This window comes from Thunnus thynnus, chromosome 13 (assembly GCF_963924715.1).
Source record: "Thunnus thynnus chromosome 13, fThuThy2.1, whole genome shotgun sequence".
NCBI lineage: Eukaryota > Metazoa > Chordata > Actinopteri > Scombriformes > Scombridae > Thunnus > Thunnus thynnus.
The window spans coordinates 12,789,925-12,811,087 of NC_089529.1; the positions used below are offsets into that span (position 1 = coordinate 12,789,925).

Genomic DNA, 21,163 nt, shown 5'->3' on the forward strand with positions numbered 1-21,163 from the left:
TGATTAGAGAACAAAGTAATGCTTTATTTTACAGCCCGGTATTACACATACAGTACTAATGTAGAAATCTCTAAGAAGACATGAGTCATCAGGTATTTGTCATTGCAAAGTTTGCATTTTAAAGGCTGTAAAATTAAGCTTTAGTAATTAGTATCATTGCAAATGTAGAGTCAGACAGTGTAGACAACACTACATCAAAATTAAACATACTTTCCATCAGTGAATAGTAGACATTTACGGAAGTTTGTTGTTGTTTTTTTCCCCCCAACAAGAAACAAAACATGAAAAAACACATACATTTTGAATGCAGATTTTCCCTCATGGGTAAATTAAATTTATTTTTAAAATTTGTCAAATGTACATAAATTATATTTTAATGCATCAAAACCAAATGAGCAAATCATATACCCTCTTTAAAAAAAGAGGCAACATAAGAGAGAATGACATTCTTTGTTGAGATCATTTTAAATAAGTATTGGTCAGGCATATCATTAACCTGGGAAAGCAAAGTGCTACACACAACAACCACTGAAGACAGTTCACCATACACCTTAATGAGGATTGGACTGAAGCACCTTTTCTTAGCTTAAAGCTAAAATGGAGATTTCACTGTTCTTACGTTTTTCCTTACCACAAAAACTCCATTATGCGTTTATAATCTACCTTCAACAACCCATACGCCAAGTTTACCCATTTCCTAGAGAGAGAGGGATACTAGCAGTGACATTGTTCTATTTCAAGTTGAAGAACTCGTGTGAACTGCTTCACCCAACAGGCTGCTAAGACCTTGGTTTACTATATTTTCCTCCGGGATGGAGCTTTTGAGTGCAAATAAAGGCATACAACTCCTTCATGAGAAATAAACATGGAATTCAGCCACATGCTTTCAAATAGTAATCATATATTTAATTGATATACATATATTGCCACCATTGGCACATACGATATTGCACACAGTGATGAAATGTTGCACATAAAAAATAGATATATTTTTTGTGGGCGAAAACATTCCAAAATTACAAATAATGTGGAATAACGCTGAAAAGGTAAAACTACGTAAAACAAAAAAAACAAAACAAGACATGCTTGCTACTCCCCATTAATTGAGCGAGACTTACAACTTACATATAACTATCCAAGCCATAGAACGAGCATTTCGAGGGGGGGCTTGCCAACAACAATTTATAATCATTTCAGGCCACTACTGATGTTCCCAGTCAGCCCCTGCTCTTCCTGCTAATGTGCTTGGCTAGTGAAGAGCCAACTCTTCTGCATCATCTTGCATCTAGGTGACCACCCCCTTCCATGTTTACATGTAGGCCGATACCTGGATGGCTGGGGAATGGGGATGGCATTGAAGTTAGAGGGGAAAAAGGAAGGTAGCAGAAAAAAGTTAAGAATTCTGCTTCTATTTTTTTCTTGAAGAGTTTGTAACAAACCCTTTTAGCACCACGAGTCGTGCGCTAGCACACAAGGGGGCTGAGACACAAAAATGGAAAGAAAGAAAGAAAGAGGAAACAATAATAAAAAGAAGCCAAACTGCGATCCAAAGCACCAGGCCAGCGTGTAAGCATGCGGAGTGTTTAAGGCACCAGGTTGTTTATATGCTGAAGAGGATGCTCCCAATCAGGTGTCATTTAGGCTATACCAGAGGCTCCAAAAATAGGTGGTCAAGGACAGTCTAGTTTGCTGGTTTCCAGTCAATCTAAACATGGGAGCAATCATTTAATTCAATGCTGAGGTAAATCTGACATTATCTGATTGTTGCCAGTTTCTCTGGAGTTTACTGACAGAGTTTATAAAACTGCTATCACACATCTATGAGATGCGACTGAACTGGATTAGAACCAGTTGTTTTCCGTGTGGCAGCCCAAATATTTACAATTAGACCAAAACAGAATCTCATCACCCCCAGGTAGATATTTGGACCTACAAATCTAAAGTGGAGCTATGAGAATGTATCCAAGGTAGCCCCACTGAACTTCACACCTTCAGATCTTAGGCTTGTAGGGATGGGCACGTCCATTGACACAATACTGGAGTTTCACCAACAGGTGGATTGAACCCTCTTCACCTCGGCTTGTCCAGGTGTGCTCCTCAGTGGCCCTCCTCATAGTGTGATGGTGATTTTTTTTTTTTTTGATTACAGTTCGCAAAGTCGCTCCTTTTACAATCACGCTTTGAAACAAGTTCCACTACAATTACACCAAGCCTTTGGATGGAAATCACTCAGTACTCAAACTTGAGATTCGTACAATATAGGCAGATAAAGATACATATGGAAGGGTCCTTGAGCCAATATTTTGGGAGACCAACGAAATCTATCTTAGTGCAGATTAACATGCAGCAACAGCAATCATTGGCACCATTTAGACTTTTATAACTGAAAAAGTTCACAAAATGTTTCAGATGTTCAAACCAATAATGCTCTGCTGAATTTTGCCTCTTTTTTTTTTCAAAGTCCACTATGCCAATCAACACAGAATGTGTAGGGTGTTTGTCTTGTTAATTGATCTGCAATTCAGGCCATTTGCTACATGTTGTCACTGCATTTCCTCTATCAAATACACATTTAGTACCTTTAAAATGAACACATTGCATTAACAACGAGACACAAAGGTAGTCTATAATATATCCATCTGCATGGCAACAATTTCAACTGAAACAAAAATTACAATATTAATATTTCTTTGAATGCCTCTGGCAAATGTCATCATATCAAGATCCATTGACCAGTTCAATATATTTGATTCTTATGCAATGCATATTGCACAACAGATAGAGCACTTATTTCATTTCATGAAAATGCCTATATGTTCCTTTTTATACTGCATGACATCTAACCAGTTTCCAAAGCAGGCCTAGCCCTCATATGATTTATGTGTAAACACATCTCTACTCACAGGAAAAGGTAAATAGGATGGCAAGTACATGTGACAAACTTTTATAAAGTTTTTTTGAATTTTGGTTTAAAAATTAAAATATCTGATTTGTGCTGAAGTCATTAGCTCACATGAAAAGGAACGTTTTTTGTCTTTTTCTCAGAACTCGGCAATAATCCCATTTGAACATTGCAAACACTTTTTTTTTTTTTTTACAATAGCTTTAACTGGTACAAAAGTTTTCTGTTAATAAGGGAAATAAACACTCAGTTCAATATTGTTTGTCAAGTAGGAAACAATGTTCAAATATAATGTTATTACTTTGTTTAGCAGCCTGTTACTGTATTAATGGTGGATAAGTGGGGTAACATCCAGCGATGAGTGACAACATGTCATAACTGTCAGGTTGTGGAGGTTTCTTATATTGTGGGTGATGCTCCCTTGGAGTTAAACCATTACAGTTAAATCTTTAGATTTCTTTCTTTATACAGTAGAGTTTTTAATTATATTTCTCTTGTTATTTTCATTACTCTTGCATGTTTTTTTTCTTTTTTCTTTTGCTCTCTATATCAATCCTCGTCTCCATCGTCCGCCTGCATCTCCTCTTGTTGCTGCAGCTCGCATGCCCTTTTCTCCCGCTGTTTCTCCTGGATCTTCTTCATCTCCTCGGCATATTTACAGAAAGTATTCCCAAATTTGGACCACACTTTGAACGGCACCGTAATTGAGTTGCGGTACGTTGGCTTCACTTCGCTTACCCTCATGAACACCCCGTACTTATTGGATCCGACGTCGAAGAAAAACCGTTTGTTGTCCACAGTCAATGATGACCCTTCGGGCAACTCTGCAGGTTCGTCCTCTACACCGTAATCGTCAATAAGTTTAGCCAAAGCGTCACGAAACTCAATAAGTCCCTGGGCAGGCAGAGCAATCGTCTGGCCTTGTGTGGATCCCAAACCGGGCCCCCGGTTAACGGTCTGTCGAATCCTCAGAAACCGTCCCCTCTGGTTCTCTTTCAGATCCATGTAGTATTTCCGATTTTCTCGGACCAGAAACTCGCTTTTGAGCGCTCGCCTGGGCTCGTCTTGTACCAACCCCGGGTTGCTCGGACCCAGCTGGGCATAATGTTCGATGAAGTCCCCCAAGTAGTCACGGAACTCGACCGCCACGGACATGGAGAGAGTGAGGCGGCTCTTGTTTCCACCGGCCCCGACTTCTGCTATCTTTAAGAAGCGGCCTTTCGCGTTCTGCTTTACGTCCAAGTAGAAGCGTTTGTTTTGGATGTCAACTCGCTTCGACGCCAGCTCTTGAGTCTCGTGCTGGAGCCCGGAAGCCGAGCCCGCCCCTCCTGTCGCTAGGTGCATGGAGCCGAAGCCTGGGCCCGTGGCTGCTCCTCCCTGCTCACTTCCACTATCTCTGTCCGCCATGATGCTGCCTGCCTGCCTTCTCCCTCTGTCTGCTGCAAAGCCACGGCCAGTCACAGCGAACGCCGGAACTCTCGCGAGATCTAAACAGAGAGGCATAAAAAGGCGAGGGGAGGAGGGGGGGAGACATTAGTGCAGAGCGACGACGCTGTTGTCTCCCATACGGTGTAATGTCATGCTGTCACTTATACTGACAACGAAACCAACGCTTCTTCGGGGGAACGCATCGCCCTAAAAGTCTGATTCACTTTCGATATGGCGTTACAGCCTCTGTGAACGAGGGTACTTTTGCTTCCAGGAAAGACCCTAGCTTGCCCTCTGTTTCAAAGTAGGCTGAGAGTAGAAAATGAGAAAAGTACCATACATCACTTCACATCTGTCTCTGTGCACGTATAGCCTACAAGCTTTAATACTCTAACGATTTTACAGACGTTTAATTAATTGTGATAATCTGACAGCAGTGGGCCAAACTTCTAAATAAGCTGCCACTGAAGTCCCTAAAGGTCCAAACCTAAACCTTGTTTCGAGTCCTGTAAAACTCCTCACCTAGGTCCACTTAAATAGCCTATATTTTACATAGCACTGCATTGAATTACATTAAACAGCATTGCACTAGTAGTAATAAATAAAACACTATTAATAACAAGCTCACAATCTTGAGTGAATTGTTTATTCGCCAGCTACCAGTCCTGCACAGCCAGTGGCAGAAGCCTGGTTAACAAGGCCAAATATTATCAAGGTTAAATAACATACACCGGTATGGTACATCATCATTATTTATTTCAGTTTATTCATTTTATTTCAAAACATGTGATGTCAATTACGCAAGGCTGTTTTTTTAAACTTCCACAATTTTAATTTACGCAGCTCCAATTCAAATTTATTTTACTATCATGACAATAAGCCTTCGTATTGACAAAGTATGTTGTGAAAGAGGCGACTTTTTTATTTTTATTTTTAGGAACAATATTCAGGGATGCAAAGACATAATCATGTAATGTCAGCAAAGTCAGCCCACTTACCTCATGTTAGATCAAAAGCGACACAAAATGTCCACCTTTTTTTTTTTTGTTATGCTACTCGCTCCAAAGTTTGAAAGAGGAGGTTAGTTTGGTTTCTTCATTCAGTGAACTGTGGTCAGCTGGAAGTTATTTGAGTTGATTATCAAAGCGTCCATGACAAACGTTTTATTTCAAACCACGTCTCTGCTGCACATCTGTATGCTCATGTAGGCGCTGACGAGATGCACAATGAAATATTATTTTTAGTCTTTGGCCTTTGTATCAAGTCAAGTTATTTTTGACTAGTTATTTCTAAAGTCATATGATTTATGAATTGAGTCAACACGTCAGTCAGGATATAGCCACTGTTTTCAATGTGTCCAACCTGTCCTCTCTCTGCAGTAGTTCTTAATTATTAAGCCACGCATTGAACCAGGCTGCCGTCGCATTTAAAGGAAAGTGATGTAACTGTCACAGCTGTTTTTTTCCCCCTCATGGCAGAATATAAGCTACTGTGTATAAACCTGTGTTGGAGGCCTGTAAGTAGCTAATAGCTACCCATGATTTGTTGTGCTCTCATTTGAAAGCTACAGCACAGACTATTGTCATTGTATGAAAGGATCAAAGCATGACCATGTTTAATGTTTTCATGTTTTAATTATGCAGGCCTACACATCAACAGGCTATTAGTAGACCGTTTTAGTCTGATGTGGTCTAGTTGTTGATCCAAGGCGATTATGAAGCGTTAAAAAACATCTCTCTTCTGCATTTCTGAGAAATTCTCATTTTAATTATTCTATTCTAGTTGTGCAATTATTTATAGTCTAAATAAAGCACATATACAAAAATACAACATTGACCTTTAACTGGTTATTTGGCACAAATATTGTTGCCTTGCTTGCGATACTTTGTCCACAGTAATTAATCTTCCTTCATGTCCACCTGGAACTAGATCTGATCGCCCGCAAGTTTCATCTGAAACATCTATACACTACATACAGCCTGTATTTTAAATTGAGCCTAAAAATAATTTGTGCCAAATTTGCTATTGACACAAATAAACCCCCGCACATCATTTATGAGCGGTTTAATATTTCTCTTGGACAAGTTTGGTATTCCTGGTAAATTAAGAAAAGGATGAATGCGACTTTTGTTTTTTTTTTTTTTAGATTTATTGAGCGAGTGAATTTATGAGCCATTAAACCAGTAATTTGTTTGCATGTGAAAAACTCTGACCCTATTTTATAAAGAATTAAAATACGAATGAGGGAATGGCTTAAATCTCTACATTAAAACTTAAGAATGTCACATATATATTTAAAGCCTACATTGTGAAACAGCTCTATGTCAGCCCACACTTTTTGTTTGATTGTTTTGCAGATGCTGAATATCATTTTAAAACATGCACGCCTTCTCCCCTTTTAGGTCGACATATCTTGAAGACTATTTATGTGTCTTAATGAACTTGCAATGTTGACATGTGACTGACTCCTTAACATATAGGCTGAATAAAAGGACGGCCTGCGGCTTAATCCTGTTTAAACCTGGGCCCATTCTGAACTCTTGAAGTCAATATAAGTTATGCACTTCACCAATATTCATATTAAAAGGGCGAATATTGAGTCTTAAAATTATTTAGTTGAGATCAACTCGATTAATCTAATTGACTAATACTTTAATTGTATATATAATCAGCTCTCTGGTCTTATTGTGCCTTGTTTCCACGTGCATGTTATTGTATTTTTATTTATTAAAAAAGGAAAAATCTCTTTGACAGTATCTGCAGAGCAAATATAAGACTTCCTTTTTTAACATGTAGGCCTACATTTTTTTCAGTGTAGTCTTCATGAGGGTTTGTTTAAAGGCCAAAGTCAAGTTCTCTTTTACTAACCTATCATTTACTAATGATATTTTAACCAGAAACAAAAACATTTTAAATCTGTTTAAACATTAGTTGCTTTTTTTTTTTTTTTTTTTTTTAATTTATTTTTTTTTAAAGTTATATGTGGATATTAATGTTCTTAGGAGAATATTAGGACAAATCTTCGGATATAAACAGGATTTATATTTTTGTATTTGTCCATAAATTAATTCAAAATACAAAAATACCTTTTGTAAATAATAAAGCTTTCTACAATTCACTGAAATTACTATGAAGTTAACAAGTACATAACACGATAAAATAAGATAAAACCGATGAGTATATACTGTCATATTGAGTAAACATTCTAAAGAAAGGCAAAAGTGAAACAATTATTTCAATTTTATGGTCATAATTATGAGGACAAAGGGGTAAAAGAAATAAAATAAATAAATATATTCAAACGTATTCGCGAGGTAAAATATTTTTAATGAATTATTGAAATAACGACCAATAGCCATAAAAAGCTAATAAACATGCAAATAAATATGTCGATTACAACCTTAAAAAGTAACGTTGATTTATTGAAAATCAGTTGTTGAAAACATTGGGACAAAACCTGCAGACTTCTCTGAACTCTCATTTTCTATCTGCTGAGGTGAGCCTGCCGGCCTACTGCTTATTATAGTTTAGCAGATTTTCTCTTATTTAACTATCTTATTTAACCTTGATCAACGTTTAGATTTGCTCTATAAAATCATTAAAATAAGCCGCTTTTGTCGCCTCCAGGTCGTCCGGCCTCCTCATCAGCTCTACAGCAACCATCACAAAATCCAGTCATGTCTGGAGAAGTATAAAGTAAGAAAAATTGTGTAGGAGCTTAATAAGAGAAACCAGCATTCACGTAATGAGGCAGGGATGAAAATGAACTAAATAAATAATAAAATAATTCAATTTACATAGCTTGTATGTATCTTTCTGATGATCCGCATGTTGCAGGCCTACAAAGGCCGTTTATGCAGAAAATCCTGTAAACCGTTTGGTGGGTTGATCTGAGCTGTCCCTGCAGCTGCTTTATTTCATTGTCAATCTCTTCGTAATTTATCTGAATCCATAATTATTTTATTTTTTTTCTATAGGAAGGCAAGCTGACCTTATTGTGTCACTCTTTCTTCTTTGTCTTCCTCTACCAGGTAGATCCCTGATAAAAACGGATCTAAATGATGATAGGTGAGTAATTACTATAGAACTTATTGTATTAACATTCAGGCGAGGTCTTAATTTTTATTTATTTATTTATTTTTTGCTGGTATTTTTATGACAGCATAGGATGTATCCTGCATAAATGTAATACCCCGGTTTCTCTTGGGGCCTCTATTGCCCCAAAAAATAACCATTTAGAGTTTCATCCGACTTTTTAATACCAAATTTCACCACGGGATATGTTCTGTCTAATTTACTTACCTATTATAGGCTATCTAGACCCTTTCTCCGTAAGATGATAAATCAGCAGCTCCGACAGACAACAAACAACCTAACAATTTAATCAGTATATTATCAATCAGTGCTTGGCCTGTTTTTCAGACCATTTTTAATCATGAATATGAATCAGTAAAAGCAGCTCGGTTCGGGTGCCAAGGCCACGTCCAACGCAGAATTCCGCCTCAATAAGGTGTCGTCGCAGTTTGTAAAAGGCAGCCGCTGTGATCACCTCACAAAGTTTTGCCCTACATCCCAACACAGGAATGCTGTGGCGCCGCTCCAAACGCAGCTCCACTATGATTTTTTAGATCAGACGCACGGCGCATATGCAGTATGTTATGCTTCTGTAAACTCTGCGAAGCAATGACATATGCTTGGCTTGCACGTTAGGGCACTTAAATGCTGCAGGACAATAACAGAATGACATGTAAATAAAGCGTCATTCCTTTCACCAAGCCACATCCAGTAACCTACCTTACCCTGCTCGGTCTGCAGGCGGAGCGCCTTAAAGCCTCGACGGCGTGCAGCAGAAGACGAGACAAGGCAAAAGACACATGTGAATATGCTCGCAGGCCTTAATGACAGCACAGCTTGCTTCACAAGATGGACAAGAAACGGCGAGTCGTGGCACGGAGAGGGACACACGCATAAGTTCAACGCCGCACGCTTCACCTCTGATGTCAACACGCACTGTTTGGTGGGAACTCAAGCACTGCGCCTCCCCTCGGTGCTGCTGAGGAATTGCAGCTTTGCCATTTGATGGTAACAGGTAGAGCAACATTTTGGGCACTGTGATGGAAGGCAATGTGTAAAGAAGTAAGAATACTACCAACACCTTATTACAAGTACAATTTTGGGTCGATATCATGACTTTTGTCTTGCTTTCATTGGTAGCATGAAGCAACAGCATGGTTGAATCATTTAGGGAAGAAGTGTGCACATATCCAGTGCTTCTATTCTATGTTTGTGTCAAGAGTTTTGTGGTAGTTCTTGTTAAAAGAAAGGAAAAAAGGAAAGACACATGAAATATGAAAGTAATTCCATATCTGTGTGACACCAGCACTCAATAGGCCTATGTTTTATATATTTTTAGGCCTTGTACAGTTTCAGCACCATGGAGAGCAGCGAGGTCTGTGTCAGGTTTGCAAACCTTGTACATAAATGAAAACATAAGTAAATGTATAGATGTAGAAGTATTTTGTAAATTTACAGCACATATTTATTTGTTCTGAATGATTCATATGATTGTTTTTTTTTTGTTTGTTTGTTTTTTTGTTGTTTTTTTTATTCAATATGCTGCACAGTTTTTATCCTAACCCGTATAATCCCACTGATAATGCGATTATTGCAGTCCACACCAAGCATATTTTATTGGGACACAATTCAACATTTGGTACCCTGCTTTTCCTTTGCTGTTTGATTTACAGCAACTATGTGTCAAATTGTTCATACTGTGGTCAGCAGATGTCGCTCTTTGTGAATACTGTCAGCACAACATCCTGTATCCGCATTCTATTTGGCATTTAGACTAAACCAAACCATTGCCATCACCATCATAACTTGACCTAAACATGGCCACAGATGAAAATCAAATGTGTTAATATTCCTCTTTTATTTTATTTTTCTTGGTCATATAATTTCTCTCTTAGAGCTATTTATCATGTGCAAGCATCACATTCTAATAGTAAAAAACACAGAAAAGCCTGTCTTATCTGAATTTTCTCCTCCTGTGGTGATTAAAGTAGTTTTTTCTCTGCTTTGAACTCCAATATTGCAGCTGTTTTAGCTGTATGGATTTAATGCGGTGCTTCAACATCAGTTTTTTTTAGAGGCAGAGCAGCGAATGTGACCTGAATGCAGGGCATGACTTAATGGGATGAGACGCAAAACTCATTCAAAACAGTCTCTTGAAGAATCTGAAATGCTTTCGCAGCCTTAGTCATCGCAGCCATATGATTTCTCTGGGCCCACCGGACTATATGCGGCTGTATTTTTCAATGTGAACCTCTTTCATTTTTTGGAGTCATGCCTTGGCTACAGTAAGATGCGATTTTGAGGAGGGACAGTCATGGATTTAGGATTTTGTTTGTTTCATTATAACGTGAGATCACCGCTGATAAAACACCATGGAGTGATTGACATACAGTAACTGGGTTTGGGAGTGAGGAGATCGACCCTGTGGTCCATCGGTTGCCTGTATCTCAGTGCTCCAATCCTGCGTTTTTGTTGACGGAGCCCCTTGGCAATCGGCATTATTTTCTCTCCGTCTGTGGCTAGTGGGGGAGGCGGAGAGAGAGCCGCGGTGGAAGGCGGCGTATTAGCGTTTTAGCTGCCGACCAGAAATATTCTTTTATTTTTTGGAATGAAACGTGGCTTATGTTTTGCGACCGGACTACCAAACTTGTGGTTCACTGCAGCATTTTGCGTCTTTTCCCTCCGCTGCAGATGATACAGAAAACCATCATAGCGGTACCCCACCACTGCAATTTTTGGGCAAAGATAAGAGTGGCGTCGTCTTGCAGTTAAGGCTACTATGGCAGCATAGGGGGCATCTTCTGGAGGGGAGAATCCGCCAATTCCTTGCTTAGCCTGTCTGCGATGCCTTATTATTAGCAGAAAGCAGTGACTGGATTTGAAACCCAGCATCATCCCGCGGTTTCCCCGTTTCAAAGCTGCTGTTTAACCATTGAAAATTACTCGAAAAGCAGCGGATCCCGATGGCATGGACACTTATGCAAGGTCTGCCGCGCTGCCGTGCTACTGGAGCTTACTTGCTGTCTCTTCATTCAACCCAGCTCCATCGCCATCGCCCCGCAGCCGAGAGAGCCCTGCCGCAACGCGACCAGCGACCACCGAGCCAAAGCAGGCGGCATGAGGCTTGATTCAGTACATTTATCCATGCTGGTCATCGGGGTCTCATTCGCCTGCTACTCCCCGAGTTTGAATTCCCTGCAGGACCAGGCTTACAAATCCGCCGTGGTGATCGAGGGCAAGGTGCAGTCTACGCCTCTGAACGTCTCCGCGGAGCCGTACAGTGTGAATGTCAAAGTGCTGGATGTTTGGCCCCTAAACAGCGGGGGTCTGGAGCGAGAACAGCTCGTCACCGTGGGGGAATTTGGATCTGAGGCTCCGTGCACCAAAGTGAAGAAGAACCATAAGTACATTTTTTTCATGGACCCCACTGACGAGCCCTTGGTTTTCAAGGCATCGTTTGCGCCCCTGGACACGAGTGGAAAGAACCTAAAAAAGGATGTTGGGAAGATCTTGTGTGAGGACTGCGGTAAGTTAATGTATTGTGGATTACCGGTGAAGTCCAACCCGGAAGAATGAGCGGTCTCTTAATAGCCCCTCGTTTAGGGCTTTTGGTAACAGGCACTCTGGTGAATTGTGGTTATTATGACCACAGGATGGTTTGGAGTCAGTGGGTACCAGATAGGTGCCTAAGGGGCGTCTATGCAGCAATTTTCGACAACTCTCGCAGGCTCCCATAGCCCACATGATCAATCAAACTCTCTTTCTCTCTTTCTCTCTCCCATTCTCTCTCCCCTGAACTGCATCAGACATACGCCTCGCACTGTTGCTTGTGAGGAATTGCAGTTTGTGTGTATCGAACTATCTGCATCCTGCAAACCCGCATTATAGTTTAAACGTTTTAGACACCTTCCAATGCATCTTTAACTTCCTATATGCTTCACATACAGATTTATGTTCTGCATTATTGTTGCGGCTTCTTATAAGAACATGGAGTACATGCGTTTCATGGACCCGGTACAATTTCAGGACCAGGGACAGCGGCCTGTACACCGGTATCACGTGTGGAAAATCACGCTGCCCTAAGCAAATTGGTTCCTAAGCTCTATTTAAGCTCACATCCTGCTTTAATTCTTTAATACTCCACACTTTGCCATAGCCTATCTAAGTCTAGGTCCTGTATGCACACATACATCTTCAGTGCAGGCTGCAGGGCTAGCAGTGTGTGTTATAGTCCTAACCTGGAATCTGACGATGGAGTCGTTGTTGAAAATATCAAAATGTTCAACTTTACCACCAACACTTTCTCTTTTTTTTAGTTTCATGCACAAGTAGGTGAGGAATGGACTTTGGTCAGTAGATGTCGCCCTTAGGGAGTCATTTTAAAATCACAACAGGCACATTATATTCGCCTAATTAGGCGTTATGTATTTATTCATGTCGCTGAAGATATTCAAGTGTGTTCGTATTGTTCCAGTGCACCGTGAGGTTGCTCCCTCTCTCTTTCTCTCTCCCTCCCTCTCTCTCTTGCTCATGGCCAGTAAGATTTCACAAGAGAAAATCAAGGCTGATTGTTTTGTTTATTCTATGGAACTTATTGATTAAGTACAATGCAGCATACTGTTGCACTGGTGTTGGTGCAGTAGGCAGCACTTAAATACATCCATTCATGTGCATTGTTTTAAAATTGTGCATTGTTTAGTGACAGAATTCATGGGCCGCTCTGTCATTAGATTAGCAAGAGCCACTTGTCAACAGCTCAAATGCCACAGACATTGTCTTCCATTCTCTTCATCAGGGTAAAATGAGTCTTCTCTACTACCTAAATTATATAGTGGTGTCAGTGTCTGTAACTGGATCTTAGACACCTCTCAGTGCTTGTCATGGAGCCACTCCTTCACTTGTGTCTACAACCAATGTCCCATGGTGGTCAGCCTGCAACACAACTTCAAAATGTGAGGCAGCTCCTCTTCTTCCATAATTTTAATGTACTGAGTTACACAAATAATAAAAAATAACCACCATATTGTACACACATTTTCACTTCTGCTTAAGAACATAATGTGTACCCTGTACTGCCGCCTTCTTAAATCCTCTTAGCCTGTACTCATGAGACACAAATGCTTCCCTCTCTTGATTTTGCCACACTCACTCTGGCTTTTAAACTCATCTCTCCATTAGAGAGGTAACACAAAATGGACCTCCTTATAACCTCTTGAGTTCCTTGAACAGCCATAACACCTACCCCCCACATCCCCCAATGCTTCTGCCACTTAGCAGAGCTTGTCAGTGACTTGATCAAACTCACTGTATTACCTGAGAGAGTTGCCACACCCGCTTCCTGGGCCCCTGTGGATTAGTTCAAAGTACCCAGCAACATAGCTGATGATGCGTTGATGGGCTATTGTCATTGAGGGGCTTCTTACTCAGTGTAATTAATCTCATCACTGTTGTTTCTGGACCCCGTCCCCTCCCCAATCATTATATTTTTTGATGCAGATTTCCCCACAGACAGATAAACAGTCAGTCCCTTGACATCCACTTTTCCTTTTATTCATCAGGTATTCAAGATAAACAATGCTCTGTTCACTGTTCATATTTTATTAGAGCATTTACATTATGGGCCATTATTTTCTTGGCCTTGAACCTTGACCTGCTGCATATGCAGCTTTGTCTGAGCCCAAACATCCAGGCCCACTTAGCACACCACCTAAATTTTGTCTTGAATCCCTCTCATGCAGAGGTACACAGGCTCCCCAGTGTGCAAACATGGGATTGAGCGTACATACTGTACAGCAGTTGTTGTCTTCTGGTTCCTAAGGGCTGCCTGAAACTCAGGCTACCTACAGTGCCCACCACCTGCACCCTTTCCTAAGGACTCAGCCAGCTGGAAGCTCTGGGTTCCTGCCAAAGAAGAAAAGAAAACAACAAGAAATATTGTTCTTCTGGTATAGATTACAACAAACATATGCAAACAGGCTTATGTAAAGCTCTTCCAAGCCCATCAAATCTGTCCCTCATACTGGTCACCAGCATCTCAAGCAGATCATGTTGTATCTGACTGAAACTGACTGAAATTGTCGCTGACGTTAGTAAGGAAAAGAAAGAATAGATTGTAATACGACTGTGACTACTGTATTTCAGCATATAGACATGACAGCAAGTATTTCTTGGACTTTCAGTGTTGCTGTGTGACAAGTTACTGATCATGACAAACACTAGCACCTCTAAAAAAGAAGTTTGCCTACATTTAATCTAGGCATATACATATTTCAGTGAACCAGCAGGCGAACAAGTGATATCAAATCTACTCAGGCACTGAGTCTTCTTCTATGACAGAAGCAGAGAATCCTGCCAGAGTTAGCATATCATGATTATCTTCTGAATATTACCAAGCTTTGTTGATCAGTTTTTTTTAATCAACTGAGGGTATGAGAGGAGATGACAGAGGATGACATCTACCCTAATAACAGTGGATTATGTTTTCATTTGAAATGGAGTCTGACACTGCTGTACTTCAAACTGTAATTTCAAGTATGCCACTTTTGCCTTTTAGCTCATATTATTTAGCGTAACAATAGTGTTTTTGTCCCTCATGGCTCAACCTAAATCAAAAGTCTGCATAATGAAACTAATGTGGTAGGTGCGGCCTCTAGCTTTTTGTCTATCCATAGACCCCATGGAGGAGACCTACATAATTGCATTTTGTGTGTTCATGTGCGTGGGTGTATGCAGAGAGGTGGGAGCATCCTATCAAGACAAATCGGTGGAACAAAAAAATGGTCATCTGAATCCAAGAGTAACACATTGCCCCGAAACCACCTTCATACTTGTAATTAACAATTGCACAAATCATTCTCACTTGTGGGAGTGTTTATTTATTGCTCATTACGCCCATTTATTTCTCTGAAGTAAATTAATGTAACAATGTTGTTGCGAATGCACACTCTATCACTAATCTGTCACTGCGAAGTCCCACTGCATGCAGGTCGCAGCTGCTGCATTGAGGTGGTAGACAGGCAGAATTTTGCCCCGAGCTATGCATCTTTGTGTGAATTGAGAGAGTTCCTTAGAAGAGCTAGACATAGAACATGAATGACAGCTGCTGATGGCTACTGGGCTCTTACCTCACAAGTTTGTCTGGCGGCAGTATGAATCAACAAGCATCTACAGGTTGGTCATTATACCCTAATTGCACACTCAAGGGCAATCTAGCAAACAGTTGTTGATTGTGACAAAGGTGCTCATTTACTGCATTTCACCACTGAGATTATGGTCGTGCACAGGATGTGTGTTTGTTAAGATAAGAATGATTGAAGTGTTTTCGACTGTCAATGCTGCAGTGTCTCTAGTCCAGGGCAGAGGTACAGGCTAATGAGACTGACCAGCTAGAAACGTGGATTTGTTCTGATTGAGGCTATACTGTAGGTTTGTGGGGAATGTTTTTGGGTCATTTATGTAGACTTTCTGGCCTGCTGAATCTTGGCTACTCCACTCTGACAAGATAGCTTGATGTATATTTATAAGATGTATGAAAAAAGGACATGGCCATTTTCAGTAATTGGTCCCTCATTTTCCTGTCCTATTAGGCACTTTCTCACAATCACTCAGACTTGTACTCCCCATTTCAAAAGGCAGAATTTTACAAGATATTATTATTATTAGCATCTTGGGTTTCTGTCTTTTGTTTCTACAAAAGCCACAACTCGGCAGCGACAGTCTAGTTTTCATGGTAGAGTTGAGGTTTACTGTTTCAGGTCATGGTTGATACCTGTTTGTAGAGCACAGCTGTTGAATAATAGATGTGTGATGGGAGCTTACAGTAGGTGGTGTGCTTGGAGCCTTTCATTCACTGGGCTTTAATACCCCTTAAAAAGTTTAAATCAGAAGTATATCATTAAGTGGCCTTTGTGATCAGTGCCATACTGTGTTATGCAACCTCTGTCTTTTCACAGTGTGTTGAACTTGCAACAAAGATGCATGTAATAAACTATATTAGTCTTATACAACAGGAATGAACAGATATGAGATAAAAGATTCATAACAGAAGTAATTCCTTCCTTCTTTACATAAACGTGTGCCACAGATTTGTTTGGTGGTAGTATGATGTAAGTCAGTAGTTTGTGTAGTTCACTACAGTGTCTGTTGATTCATTTATTCTGTAATGAGCTTTTTAGAATGATGCATGTTTGTTGAGGTTTGATGAGTAATACAAGAGTGAGGAATTTGAATACCTGTTCTGCTCTAATATTGGTCTTCTCTGCACTTTACTGCACTTTGAATTAAGCAGTCCTTTCAAAATACAGCAGTCGGGCTTCATACACATTTTCCATTTAAAAATTTAGATTATATTTTCTTAATTGGATTTAAAGCCCACAGATGTATATTATAATAATATAAAAAATAATGTATATTATTTGTCTTGACATTGATTGTCAAAATATTTAATTCTAAAGCTAATTCTGATTGACATCTCTAGAGAAATAAGACAAATTTAGTATAAACACAAACTACATTTGTTTTCCCTTTTTGCATGTTTTTGGTATGCCCTAGAGTGTGATTTTTTATTGTACTTTTTATGTTTTTATGTACTTTTTGTATGTAAACAACGCATAGACAAGTGCAGATGCTATACAGACCCATTGTGCTTAGCTATGTGTGCAATATGTACTGCTGGTGTATAGACATGGTGTGTATTGTTAAGAGGATCTAGTCTACTGTAGAGCTAGTTAGAAGCTTGTGGCAGTATCAGTTTGGCTTGTGATGAATGCTGTCGGAAAATCTCATCTCCGTTTGATTTTTGAATGTGGTTAAACACAAACTTATGATATCTTTGGCATAAAAGTCTTCAAAAATGAGGCAAATTATTTCTTAACTTGTTACATTATCATATCATTATTAATGAAGGCTTTTAGCTTGGCTTACATGTGTTTCTTCAGCTACAGGTTGAGTTAGCACTAAGCTAATATAAAATCCAGCAAACCAAAGCAAACACAACTGTAAAAAAGAGGGTTAGATTTACAAATGCAATCGATATCATTCATAAATTGATTTTTTAGCCACTTAAGGGCAGAGGAACTTCACAACAAGCTAACAAACACAGATATCTACTTAAACAATTTTATAGCTAACAAGTTAGCAAACAGTATGTATGAAAACTCTCAGTCATCCAGGTCAGGGGTATATCTGGAAGTGCTAAGTCAAAGGCAACTGGACTTGGTGTATACTCCTTTCAGACAGCAGATGCATGTATGACACAGATCTACTCAACACATGTTCTACCTGCTTTTTTTTTTGATGAGTCAGCTAAATTACTTTAAAACACAGGTAGCAACATCAGTACACTGCAGGGAACCATCTGACCCACTTCCAACCCTGATCAAGAGGGTTGTGAAGGAGGATTGGTTGGCACATGTTGGCACGTTCAGATAGACCCCCAATGCAGGTTTGACCCACGTTACTGTGTCAGTCTGAACACTACCTCAGTTCTGACTGACTGTTGGAGAGTCTCAGCTGGGCATTTAACTTCTGTTGATTTGTTTACTCCTTGAGAGTAGTTAAGGTTATATATGGGTTGTTGTAGTCCACATGGCTGTCATGTGGGAGCCACTAGACATTAGTCAAGAGTGTCCAAAATCACTCCCTGTTTGCTATGTAGTGCACCATACTGTATGTACTGCCTGCTCATTTTAGTGCAATTTCCACACTGGAGCAAAAACATTTGTGTCCATGTTAGGTACACCACTGAGCTAACAATCCCACAATGGGTTAGGGTTAGTAGATCAATGCAAACATTATAGTAAAGATGACGCAAAATAAGGATGATCGATAAGTGTCCAAAATCTCAATTTATACTTTTCACTATAGAAAAACTACCTGTCTGTTATATAGAAAGTAGTGAATGAGTGAACGAGGGATTGATTTTCGTCACAGCCAAGATGTGGACACACCCTACAGAGCTTGGAGCTGTGTTAGCAGACAGTTACCTCATCCATCCAGCTGACGTGGATCAAGGTTGGTATTCATTTGTTGCCATGTTTCTATCTTTAGTATAAGTCCAATTTTCACTCTCCTTGTATGTCTGTTTTGGTCTCTACCAAGTATACAGTATTTGAGTTTTTAGCTTGCTTGATGGTTCTTCAGTAGCTGGCTAGTTGCTACCTTTATCTGTCTACCGCTTGGTGCTGGAAGTGTACAGTCGGTTTTGCATCAAACCCTCTGAAGTTCATATATTGTTGGCCATTAACAAGATATTTAATTAAGACAGACAAGTCATCTCTATGGCAACTAATGTGAAAAATAATCTGATGTAGCTAGACCTCTGTCTTGTTAAATTCCAAGAGGTTTGGAGAATTGTTGCAACATTTATTTAGAAAACGTCACAAAGGCAGTGGGCTATAGTTTTTCTTGTCACTAATAAAATGGTGCAAATGAGAACTAGTTTCTGCTTTAATATGTAACTAACCAGACTTGCCATTTCTTGACGTGCGTATTTGCAAACTCTATGCCAATAAAATGCATGCATTTCATGTCTATCAGTTGCATTAACTTCATATGAGTTGTGTGTGTGTGAGGACTCACCGGAATTTCACGTTAACTGCTGTAATATCCATCTGATGTTAGCCAAAGTGACAATAGACCTTTTTCAACATGTACAGTTTTACATACCAGGACAAGCACAGGTGTAACAATGGTTGCTCTGATGTTCCAGTAAGCTATAAGCCTGCATGAACAATAATGGAATGCAGCCATTATTAAGGTTATTAGTTACACAAAATGTCTGCCTTGAGAGAGGTCTAAGCAGCTTGTCCTGAATTTCACACTATAAGCACAGGAAGGTGACAAGGCTGCATACTGATCTAACCAATGTCCAAATTTGAGAAAATTAAGCAAAAGTTAAAAGAAAAAAAAAATCCTAAATGTATTTTTGGATGTGGAAAAACACTTAAATTTGAATATATTCTTTTTTTTTAAAGTTCCTTCCATTCTCGCTTTAACGTAGTTAACTTAATTTCATTATATTGCTCCGAAGAACAGGAACAGGAACTTTAATCATGGAGATTTTCAAGATCACACTCCTGAAAGACTTACAAAAATGAGAAAGCAAAAACAAAGTTGTGTTTTGATAGCGTAAAGTAAGCCAAAAACCTTGGATTACACCGCACATACTCTTATCACAACAAAAAGATCCACTTGCGATGAAAAAAGACTCATTCCCTTTGATTAGCTACATTGCTGTTAGTGATCCAAGGAAAGCTTTGGACAAGACACAAAACTAAGTTGTTATCACTCTCTAATTCTGCTCTAATGTGCTGCACCGCAGAAGTAAAGTACTACCAGTTTAGTTCTACATGGGTGGTTTAACTACTCTACTGTGACAGATATTTTCCACAGTTTTGAATGTCTTTTTAACATGCCCTTTGATTTCACACACACCAAAGCAATGCTTTGGATGATTATAAATTTCCATGCTGTAATACAGAATTATGTCTGGGCTCATGGAGAATAATGGGCTTACTCTAGGTTCAGCTGGATAAGAACTATGAGAACAAGTCTGCAATGCCATGCAGTTTAAAGCTTGTAATTTTATATCAAATTAATCATATGCTCCACATAACTGCAAACTTCTGTGAGATTTTCAAAGAATTTAACACATTTGTTTGGTGTTGAGGGTGGGGAGGTTTGGGAAGTAACAGCCAGCAAAATGTCAGCAGAGGTGGTGACAGAAGATTGTTATTTGGTGTTTTGTTGCTTTTATGAATATGTATTTTGCATTTAGAGCATGATTTATTCTCTTTCAATATTGACATTTTTGTAAAAGTAGTAATACATAATAACAATATTTGTATGTATGTTTAACAGTTTGGCAATATGTACTTTTCATTTTTCAAGGTCATTTTGTGGGTACAATAATTAGAGAAAAGAGGAAAAGATACATGCTATGAATATGCACTTAGCATCATTGCAAGGTGGATATTTTTTGGAGTCAGCTGCAAGCTCTGCTGCATGAGAGCCAGGCCCTTTACATCCATTTGTTTCTAAAATCATTGATACACGTGTCACCTACAGTACTGCTGCAACACTGCAGCTTGCAAACAGCTGGCTGAAATCAGGCATCAGACAGAAGAGCAGGATTGGGTCGGCTGTTGGTGGTGTGAATGCAGATTAGTCTTATAGTTAGTACATAGCGTCACAACCAATAATCTCCATTAATCTCTGGCTTGAATTCACAAAATGGGATGAAAGCTGCTTTTGGAACAGCAAAACTATTTAGAACAGAATTTTACTATTTTCAGTGTGACAGGACACGCAGGGTTATACATCTTACAGGTTTGGTGGTGGAATTGCATTTGCTTTTATCTTATTTTATCAGTATTAAGCCCAGAGATCAAAATTTGGTATTTTTATGTGATTTCACAGCTACATCCATTACATCTAATGAAGAATATCAAGGTAAAGACCAGTACATTTGGAGTGCAGTCAGTGGTTATACTTATATGGACTTCAAGAGATGACATTGGTATGATTATGAGAGCTCTTTGATTAAGAGAACAGGGGTCATTAACATCTTAAAGCCATTACCATGTTACTATGATGTTATTTAATTATTTAATTGTGCTGTTTAACTGCAATATTGGATAGTTGTTTGGACACTTGATTTTTGCACTATAAATAAGCCTTTCCATTATGGATGACACGATATTTGCTAAATAACTTGAGGTGTATATGATATTTCTAGAATAACCCTAACCCTAACCCTAA

At 39.3% G+C, this 21,163-nt stretch overlaps 1 protein-coding gene and 1 long non-coding RNA gene across 3 annotated transcripts; one reads left to right on the forward strand and one right to left on the reverse strand.

Moving 5' to 3' along the window:
• On the reverse strand, window positions 1-9,256 carry puraa (purine-rich element binding protein Aa). 2 transcript variants are annotated; one of them, XM_067608047.1, is made up of 2 exons: window positions 9,125-9,256; window positions 1-4,389 (listed from the first exon to the last, which is right to left on the reverse strand). In XM_067608047.1, exon 2 carries the CDS (start codon window positions 4,307-4,309, stop codon window positions 3,452-3,454), a length of 858 nt encoding a protein of 285 aa, XP_067464148.1. In that variant the 5' UTR covers window positions 4,310-4,389; window positions 9,125-9,256; the 3' UTR covers window positions 1-3,451. The 2 variants fall into 2 exon arrangements, with proteins under 2 accessions (XP_067464148.1, XP_067464150.1); XM_067608049.1 differs by having other exon boundaries at window positions 9,130-9,224.
• Window positions 7,964-9,233, forward strand: LOC137195572 (uncharacterized). Its single transcript, XR_010931141.1, has 3 exons — window positions 7,964-8,026; window positions 8,362-8,398; window positions 9,146-9,233. It is a non-coding gene; the product is annotated as an uncharacterized lncRNA (long non-coding RNA).
• Window positions 9,257-21,163: the final 11,907 nt, after the last annotated feature.